A 10,000-nucleotide genomic window follows, 5' to 3' on the forward strand; every position below is an offset into this window, starting at 1 on the left:
TCGACATTGACCTGTCGAGCGCAATGAAATTTTGTATTTTCTCGCCTTATATACACGAATAGAACGCGCGTTAATATAATATTATTACCTTGTACATGTTTTGTACCATTTCAACACCCAATGTTTTAGCTAAGTCTTGTTCATTTCCCGCACTAATTTTGACTACCGAACCGTCCGCAGTTCTGACGTCCATCATATGACCACCTGGTTTTAAGTCTGGAACTTGAAATCTAAAAATAAAAAAGAAGGATTTTTTATGATTTGTTAAAAGTATATACTCCATTGCATAGAAACTTACTGCGTCATATTAAGTTGCCGCAACTCCTTTTCCTTCTCCGGCTTTTCCGAATTATTTTGGCTGCTACCCTCGGTTGAAGAATTCCCGCTTATATTCACGCCAATCTGCTGCTGCTGCTGCTGCTGTTGCTGCTGCTGTTGCATTAAGCTCTGTTGTAAGTCTTGTGGTGGTTGTAACTGAAGATCGCATTGAACTTGACAGTGAACCTGATTATCGCTACAGCGTTCGGTGGTACAGCTGCCACCTTCATCCTTGACTTTGTTGTCGTCCCGCTGAGTGTTCTGGTTATGTGAGGTCGGTCCATTGTTCTGTGCATTTTGATGATTCTGCATTTGGTGATGAGATTGCTGCTGCTGTTGCTGCTGCTGCTGCGGCTGCTGTTGCTGCTGCTGGTGCAGCTGCTGCTGTTGAGCCTGCATTTGTTGTTGCATTTGCGCGTGTGCTGCCTGTAAGTGACTAACGCTCGCCGGGATATGCGCCCCGTCTAGATTAAGGCCAGGAAGAGAAACTGGAATCTGCTAATAACAAAAGACAAATAATAGGTTATTAAAAAGTTATCAAAATGTCACAGTTGTTCTTGATGTAATGTTTTTATTATTTTTTTTTTTCTTCTTTTTCTTTCTTTCCTTCTTCTTTTATTTTACTTTATTTTATTTTATTTTCTTTTTTTTTTTTAATACTCAGTATTCCAATCGTCTGTAATATTTCATCAAGTACTACTGTCAAATGAGCATTGTCTGACATATATTATATAGATTAACGAATATTATTTAAAATTTTAAGAGCTACTCACAAGCTGCTATATACCGAAATATAAGAATATTGCGTCGAAAGTAAGAAAGTAGGAAGTGAAAGGTGGAAATAGGATGGGAAATGGAGAAAGAGAACATTATGGCAAAAGCAAAGAAAATTTGCCGAAGATAGTAGACCGTTAACTCAAAGGCCGCTTTACTCATTTGGCATTATGTATATCTTTTCCACCTACTCACATTTCCATAAAGATACGCGCAAGGTACTATGTTACTGCAACTCCTGCAAAGGCAGACTCTAATACTCTGCTATGATAGTTCATAAGCCACATTCGATCTTCGAGTATAGCGTGCTTCTACGCAAACAAACCTGAGAGTTGGACTGCATAGAGCCATGATGGTTGCTACTGCTAACTGAAGGTTGATGGTGATGATGTGCCGACTGAGAGGTTGACTGATGATGAGAGCTGGAGTTCAATGCCATTTCCTGATTCAAGGAGGAGGCTGGCTCTTTGGAGGATGCCTCCCCACTTCCACCGCTCCTATGAGAGGAGTTGTGGTGGGAATGGTGGTAGACCGAGACCTGAGGTAGCGGTCCGGGAAACAGATTGGTCAGGACCCAATACTTAGCTACCGAGGAGGCTAACGCTACGGCTGTACCTACACGCAGGTCCGCGGATGAATGAGGGGTATTCCCCACATTGCCAAGGCCAGTAGAAGTAGCCAAACCACCTGGGTATGAAGGACGACCACTTTGACCCGCGTTTACATCCTACCGATATACATTCAGACATTTGTACAACATCAATAGGGCATGCAACGGCATGCACCAGGCTCGATTCCAATCGACAAGTGCGCCAATAAGGATTAAGTCCTCCCAAAGAGTCTAGGCTCAAGCATTATAGATCGGTTAATATTTACCTAAATACAAGATAGATATTTATTTGTCTTAATGAACATGTTTCAACATTTAGGAAGAAAATTCTGATTATCTCAAGAATATAGATAAATGTGTTGCGAAGATTGGCTGTAATAGAATATTTACTTGTAGAACATTGAATCTGAATGTTAAATTATTATATTTAACATGTTACTTAGAAAACGAATAAGATATAGATAAATATATTCATATACGGATATATATATATATACACACACATATATATATATACACGTTCATAGAATACCAAAAATATATTCATATAAATGTAAACTGTCATCTACTTTTGTTAGTAAATAAAATATAAGTTTGCGTAACTAGTTTTGAAATGAGAGTACAAGATAGACAGAGAGCACGTAAGTCTTGAATAGTAAAGTAATGCGACAATAAATATGACACATATCTTCTTAACGTTGAAGAATACCTAATAAGATATATCTTTAAACACAAACAATATTTCCATCGCGCAATTGTAGCTTGGTAAGTAGCCTGCATACGTTTAAAAATATTCTCACCTCTTGTTGAGCCTGCGTAGTCGCTGGCAACGCATGCTGCTCGCTGTTCATCTTCGTTCACTGAAGGCTACCAATTAAGTGCTTCTGACATAATTCACTTTTCATCCTGCAGAACACATGACTCGAATTTAAATCTTAACTTCAATAACCCCTATTGGAACTATCGAAATTAAAAAAAAAAAAAAAGAGAAAAAAAGAAAAAAAAAGAAAAAAAAAAGAAAAAAAAAGAACTATCTTTATAAAGCTTCTTAATGTCGCTCGAGTCGCGTCATTTCCTTACGAATGCCATAACGTCTCAGCACGTAAAAATCCCTCGTTATAACTACTAGATTTCATGAGGAATAATATAAGAGTCTAACATTAAATCGGTAGGATTTGTATTGGAAATCGAAGAAAAACCAAGTGTCACAACGTTTAACCTCGAAAATGGTCGATTCCAGCGTATAATACTCGGTCGGCTATGAGAAAATCGCGGACGTCATCGCTCTATGTGGAAATTTTCCGATACGCGCGATCCGACGTGGCGATCGATCGGAGTAAACACGAAAGTAGCCACGAAAAAGGCGATCCTCGCGAATTAAATCGATCACGTCTTCTTAACCTCCAGAAATTTTTTTTTATTCGACGAAGCGGGAAATGGGTGAGTCATCGGCTAGCATCTTCGGGAGCGTGACAAAGGGGCCGCGTAAAAGCGATGAAGAAAGCGGCCTGCGTTTCAGCGGCAACGACAACGGCAACGACAACGGCAACGGCAGAAGCACCTCGTACGAGTACGCAGCTGTGCTTCAATGTCGGCCACGATCAACCGGCGTAGAATTCCCCGCGCTCGAAGGAATCTCCGCGTTTACCATCTTCTGGTTAGTATCGCACATATGACGCGTGAATTATATTGTCGCTCGGTAGAGAGAACGTGGAACGGGGACAAGGGGCCACAAGATGGTGGTGACACAAGATTCGGGGGCAAGGGAATGTACCTGTATGTGCATCGTAACGAGTGGGGGGAAGGGAGGGAGGAGAGAGAGAGGGAGGGGGAGAGAGAGAGAAGGCGGGGAAGAGAAATAAAAAAAAGATATCTATACTGTATATATATATATATATACATATATATATATATATATATATATAGGTTTATACAAAAGAGAGAAAGAGAGAGAGAAAGGAGACTATGCGTAGAAAGAGAAAGAGATAGAGAGAGAGAGAGAGAGAGAGAGAGAGAGAGAGAGAGAGAAAGAGATAGAAAGATGGAGGCAAAGAAACGAGGCGCAGCGAGTTCTTTGACCAGGGCCAGAACCACACCGAGTATCAAAGTTACCTTCGTAATAGAGCTTAGAGAATTGGACTCACGTGGTAAAGGATGCCGTCGGCGGTTCAGGCATCTCGCTCTTACGGCCTTAGGCCGTCCCGTGCACGGGGAGACGCGCGTCCCGACGCAGGGGGGACGCCTTTCGCCGCCTCTCGACGTCTCACCTCGCCACGGATACCCACAAGCAAATCCTCGATAATGGCCACGCTCCCTCGCCCTCCGCTTCAACAATATCATCCAAGTGTACGCCGTCGAGAACGGAATAACGGAGGACCAAATTCGGCCCTGTTCGACTCCGACGTGCCACGTAATTTCACGAAAATCTTGGGAAGTGCCTACGTGCTCGCGGTTAACAGAAAATACGACGACTGTCATGGCGTCCCTCGCCCACCCCGCAGGAACTTACGCGCTCGGTGCGTCCGAAGGACGCGCCATACCGAATTAACTCTTATGAGAAAATTTCCCGGCCAATCTATTCTACGTCGATCAAAACGAATTCCTATGCATTTTGAAACGATGAATCTTAGTATAATTTCGAAAATATCTAAATCTAATGTCTCGAGTACCCTTTGTCGTATCGTCGTTGTTGCGCGCGCAACATCCGCTTGCGCGCGCATCGGCTATACTTCCTGTAGAGATTGAACCGCCAAACCAAAATTCTGGATGACGATGAAAAATTCTTCACACCCGATCGATCGTCCCCGCTAAGCTGTGTGCCTTCCTCCTTGCGTACTAATGTACCGTTATATCCCATACTCGTTTCGCATATGTTTTCTCTTTTTCTTTTTTTTTTGTTCCTCCTCTTTTTTCTTTTCTATCTTCGTGATATATATATATATATATATATATATATATAGGTAATGAAAGCACGATCAATTAGTACTATGGATATAACACATGTACGTCGATGACAGTACGTAAGCACGACTGATTTAAATATGCATTTACCGGAAGTCGATTTAACTATCTTTTTTGCAAAGACGCCCTCGGATTGGTTAAAAATCAATGATGTATTCTAACGAACCAATTACATCGTGTTTCATAAAAAGTACTTGACTGTAGATGGTGTTCCAGTTGTTACTTATTTCTGGAATACATAGATTCATCTATACTTATATAATTATAGCGTTACAGTCGGTAAGTGCGTTGATTTCTTTATGGACGATATTAATATGGCGGATACTTGATAAGTTTTTTTTCTGCTTTTATTTTTTTAGAGGTTACCGACAGAGGCAGCACTGGCGTTCGACTACAGGCACGCTAAAAAATCGATAATTCTTCTTAACGTTAGTCTTATTCGATTTATATCGCTTATTATTTGGAGATATAAATTTGTACAATTAATTTTTTCTTTCTTTTTTTCATAAAATCAAATCAATTTTTTTATATTTGTAATAAATACGATTTCATGAATCACGTGGTAAAACAGACTAAATTTAATTATACGATAAACGTGATTAAAGATTTTGAGGGGAAAAAAAGAAAGGGAAATATAACGTGTGTGAAAAATTATTGTACTTAGATTAATATAAAAAGAAAGAAAATATTTAGAATACGCCATTTTTTTTATAGACCTTTTTTTTTATTTTACCTCATTTTATTTCGTCGAATTAACGTAATGCCTTCTTTTATTTTTTTTTCTTAAATGCGAGAGTATGTTTTATATATTTGTTGTATTTTCTTAAATTTATTACTAAAAATATTCATCGGTATTTACACTTACATTTACAAAGATTTGTACAAGAATCGATTTGGCCAGACACAAATATGGAATGATATGAATTACTTAAATAATCACATACATATTTCCATTCATTCGTAGAATGCTTTAAAAATTGTAGACAAAGGTGAACAAAAATTTTTCATTGATAAAGATTAAAATATTTATAAATTATCAATTATAATCTGCCTTATAATCTTTTTTCTATTTTTAATTTTTTTTTTTTCTTTTTTTCAAAAATCACTCTCGTCGACAATTTCCAAAGTATTGAGAAAAAACATACACACAAATAATAGAATATTCGAAATTTGTATGATTGACATTTCTTTGTGCATAATGATTATTAATTTTTCATTATATATCTGAGTTTTTCATAATAAGAAAGAGAAATGATTCGAATCACTTTAAATTATTAATTTTCTTTCTTTTTTTTTTTTCTTTTTGTTTAATAATTCTTAATATTTATATTAAGAAATAAAATTCATATATGATCGGATATATTCAATTCATAATCATCGAAATAAATTTACAATTAGAGGTCACCTAATTTAGAGCGACAACAAATTGAGAAAAAAAAAAAAAAAAAGAAAACCACATTAAGACGTTGACTAGTATGTTAATATATACAATAATTGTTAATAAACATGTACAACAACTTGATCGTTAAATAAAATTGAATATTTATACATAACTTCCTTATAGTTATTTGGTGTCACTGTAAATTTCTCCTCTCATTATACTATAACTGGATATGTTTAATAACTTTGATAATAAGGATTCATACTTTCGATAAATCGGGAAAATGTTATAGATCGTTGATATGAATGATGTGTATCGTGCATTAAAAGCAGGATAAAATTTTGTCGCGTTAAAGCTGAAACGTTATGGTATCTGTGATTTTTATAATTGAATATTTTCATAGGTACGACGTTTCATATTGATATTATACAATATCGATATAAACATGTTTATAATTCGGTAGTTATTTCATCCTGTGGCCTGAAGCCAAGGATCGTGAAATCATCTATGAGGTAGTCGCAATCGGGTAATCTATCGGACAATATGGTATAGTTGGCAGCTTCTACAGCGCTTTGAAATTCCCATTGAGGATTAATTTCTCGATCGAGAACGCTCGTTTCACGACCATTAGATCCACGATTGATATCTGGTAACGTAGCACCGCCATTATGATTATTGAACACCGAAATGGCTAATTCCTGAAAATGCGATCCGTTTGATTTCAGCCTTTTTTGGGTGCCGAATACCAAAGGAGTCATCTGTCCCATCGTAGACTCGTTTCGAGTGAGTTTGTCGTGATAGGGCATGGAACTGTTTTGTCCTAAGCTCGAACCAAGTGGACTATCCTTGGCATATCCTAAACTCGAACTTGCCGGACTAATACTGGACTTGTCGCTCGCTTGAAAAGTGGCGAGTGGTAAGTTCGCTTGAAAAGTTGTGAGATTGGTTGGCGTACTTCTAGGTTCAAATGTTTGAGACGGCGGAGTTATCACAACCGACTCCGTTGGATTCGTTTGGACGGACGTTGTTGGATGCTGCAGGAATGTCACGAGTTGAGCCACCTTTAAAAGTAAAATAACACGTTAAAATAAGATCTACCGATTTGAGAACATCTCTTTCTACTGTCATATATATATATATATATTTTTTTTTCTAACATAATGTTTCTAACTAATACTTGCTTCTAACACGTATTATCTACGAACTACTTTTTTTCAAAATTCATGTAACTCACCGAAATGCTTAAGAGACTGCCATGAAAAAAAGAAAGATTAAAGAAGAAATTGAGAAAGAGAAAGAGCGAGAGAGAGAGAGAGAGAGAGAGAGAGAGAGGAGAGACAGAGAGAAAAAAGAGATAGATAGATAGATAGATAGATAGATAGATAGACAGATAGATAGATAGATAGATAGAGAAAGAGAGAGAAAGAGAGAATCGCGTTTTTTGATTTAGTAAATGTCATCGTTAAAAAATTGTCAACTCACTTCTGGGCTACTGTGTCGCTTGTACCTTCTGAGTAAACGTTCTGCCCAAGATAATAATCTCTGCCAGTCATCGGGAGGTAACTTTATATCCTCGTCCTTTCTGTTAACAAGGACTAATATCCTTGCGAGGTCGCGAAGAACGGGTCTAATTGTAGGGGTATTAATCATAATTTATCGTTAATCGAGTAATCTATTCGAGTAGCTTAACATTATTATTTTAATTAAATATACGAAATTATAAAGGGGAAGACTCGTAAATGGTCGTTACCTGTACGCTTGAATGCCAACGGCGCCATCCCCGTTACTTCCGGAGTAATATAATTCTCTAACTTGTCTTCTTGTGTCGTTTAGCATGGAAAGGAAAGTGTGTCCCTCGCCTCTTAACGTTGCAAGATGCTTCAGGAATTCTCCTCTCTCAGCACTGTAAGAAAAAATCCATTAAATGTATACGTATATATATTATATATATATATATATATATATATATATATATATATGATACATATAAAATGAAATATTTTCTAATAACGATATTAATAATAAATTTAATTCTTCATGCATACTTGTTAAAAATATATAAATAATAAATAAAAATGAGAAAATTGTTTACTTTTATATTCGTAAAAAAAAAAAAGAAAAAGAAAAAGAAAAAATTCAATTTATAATCCACCTGTTCTCAAATTGCCGAACGATCTTCGTCGCCTTTTTTTTCTTTCTATGAACGATAATTGCGCCGCATAGTACGATGAAGACACATATGGTTGCACCGGAGACAACTCCCACCAAGATAGCGACCTGACTACCGGTCAGCCCAAAGATGTAACCAGTCTCTTTACAAACTCTGCCCATATATTCATCTCTTGTCGACCAGTCGGCTGTGTGACCAGGTGGACAGCTATCGACACAGGTTCCTTTGTGTAATAGGACAGCACATCTCGCGCACGTGTCACCTCTGCATCTTTTGCATCCTCCTGGATCTTCGACGCATCCTAGAAAAAACAAACAAAAGGAAAGAAAAAAAAAAGAGTAAAGAAACCAAAGGGAAGGAGATTAATTTCCAAAAAAAAAAAAAAAAAAAAAAGAAAAGAAAAAAGAGGAAGAAAAAGAAACAGAAATAAAAAGAAAAATCGACTATAATATAGAATTTGCCCTCTTTCAATAATTTTCACAAAACGAAAATAAATCTTTGGTAGGAAAAAGACAAGAAAGTCTTATAGTAGATATACACAACACCCACACATGTATATATATATATATATATATATATATATATAGGTATATCTATCGGAACATGTGAAAACTCTCTCTCTCTCTCTCTCTCTCTCTCTCTCTCTCTCTCTCTCTCTCTCTTTCTTTCTCTCTCTAAAGTTAATCGTTCCATCGTTTCGAATAACCGATCATCCATCGTAACTTTCAACAACGAATTTCAAGTAACAGAAACATTCGAAATAGGAACGTGACACCCGGCGAATTCCAAGCAAGAAGTAGCTCTAACTTCTTGGACCTTACACTAACACCGAGCGTTGATCCATAGCCTCGAGTCATGCCTTGATTGCTTGACACACATACTGGTGCACCTACCGAAGTCACGCTCAGCAATACTCGTTTTGCGATATTGTTGATAACGAATACGACTTATAACGGCCTCTCTGACAGTCTATAACTAAAAAGGAAAAAAAAAAGAAGAGAAAAAAAAAAGGAAGAAGGAAAAAAAAAGTAGAGCAAATTATGTACTTTTTGTGAGTACCTAAACGTCTCAAGTAGATAGGTATGTAGTACACATAACTACATAGTTGGTATATATCTATTTGTTCTTTCCTCTCTCTCTCTCTCTCTCTCTCTCTCTCTCTCTCTCTCTCTCTCTTTCTCTCTCTTTTTTTTCTTTCATCGACAAAAAGAAGAACAAACGTTGTAAAAAGAGGAACGTTTTAAAAAAAAAACGACGTCTTGTCGAAAGTCAAGAGACTTGTCTTACGACGACGACGACGACGATAACGATGATGACGACGACGACTACGACGACGAAGATTCGATGTGTTGTACCAGTTAGCAAACGTATGAGGAATCCGGTTGGCACTTTCCGGATTACGTGGGTCTTTTCTACCGAACTCTCTGACTGCGTTCTGTGTTCCGCTTGTTACTCTCGTGAACACACACGCAATGTGAACGACTGATGGTTAAATACCTAGTAGGTATATAACATTCTCCAGGTTGAGAACACCCGAGTTATATGGGGCCTCTTTCCTTCTCTCATACTTTTAACACGCATACAGTGAGAGAGAGAGAGAGAGAGAGAGAGAGAGAAAGAGAGACTACTTTTCTAACTATTTGCTTTATCGTTCACATTCACTCGATCTAAGTCGACAAGAAACTTACCAAATTTTTCATCGACTCTACCTGGAAGAATCTCTATTTGTTCTTTCTACCTTTCTTCTTTTCTTTCCCTTTTTTTTTCTTTTCTATTCCTTTTTCTT

General features: G+C 37.3%; 2 protein-coding genes across 19 annotated transcripts in view; both read right to left on the minus strand.

Moving 5' to 3' along the window:
- LOC118447228 (uncharacterized) overlaps positions 1 to 4,515 on the minus strand; it is a 14,499-nt gene extending 9,984 nt beyond the window's left edge. For 2 of the 18 annotated variants that reach the window (XM_035878939.2, XM_035878940.2), the window contains exons 1-6: positions 3,847 to 4,344; positions 2,503 to 2,608; positions 1,418 to 1,819; positions 299 to 816; positions 89 to 230; positions 1 to 11 (exon numbers count right to left, since the gene is read on the minus strand). The exon at positions 1 to 11 is cut by the window's left edge and continues 322 nt beyond it. In XM_035878939.2, the coding sequence (XP_035734832.1) occupies positions 1 to 11; positions 89 to 230; positions 299 to 816; positions 1,418 to 1,819; positions 2,503 to 2,553 (1,124 nt within the window). In that variant the 5' untranslated portion in view covers positions 2,554 to 2,608; positions 3,847 to 4,344. Of the gene's footprint in view, positions 12 to 88; positions 231 to 298; positions 817 to 1,417; positions 1,820 to 2,502; positions 2,609 to 2,921; positions 3,053 to 3,846; positions 4,345 to 4,371 lie in introns of those variants that run through there. The other 16 variants (XM_035878938.2, XM_035878937.2, XM_035878935.2 and 13 more) reach the window with 15 other exon arrangements.
- Positions 4,516 to 5,950: 1,435 nt separating this feature from the next.
- The window catches only part of T48 (FU domain-containing protein T48), a 24,168-nt gene continuing 20,118 nt past the window's right edge, over positions 5,951 to 10,000 (minus strand). The window contains exons 2-5 of the mRNA XM_085656803.1: positions 8,197 to 8,515; positions 7,795 to 7,947; positions 7,527 to 7,671; positions 5,951 to 7,105 (exon numbers count right to left, since the gene is read on the minus strand). Coding sequence (XP_085512929.1) covers positions 6,494 to 7,105; positions 7,527 to 7,671; positions 7,795 to 7,947; positions 8,197 to 8,515 — 1,229 coding nt within the window. The 3' untranslated portion in view covers positions 5,951 to 6,493. The remainder of the gene's footprint in view (positions 7,106 to 7,526; positions 7,672 to 7,794; positions 7,948 to 8,196; positions 8,516 to 10,000) is intronic.

Source organism: Vespa mandarinia, chromosome 4, assembly GCF_050613455.1.
Source record: "Vespa mandarinia isolate Hongniang chromosome 4, ASM5061345v1, whole genome shotgun sequence".
Classification (NCBI taxonomy): domain Eukaryota; kingdom Metazoa; phylum Arthropoda; class Insecta; order Hymenoptera; family Vespidae; genus Vespa; species Vespa mandarinia.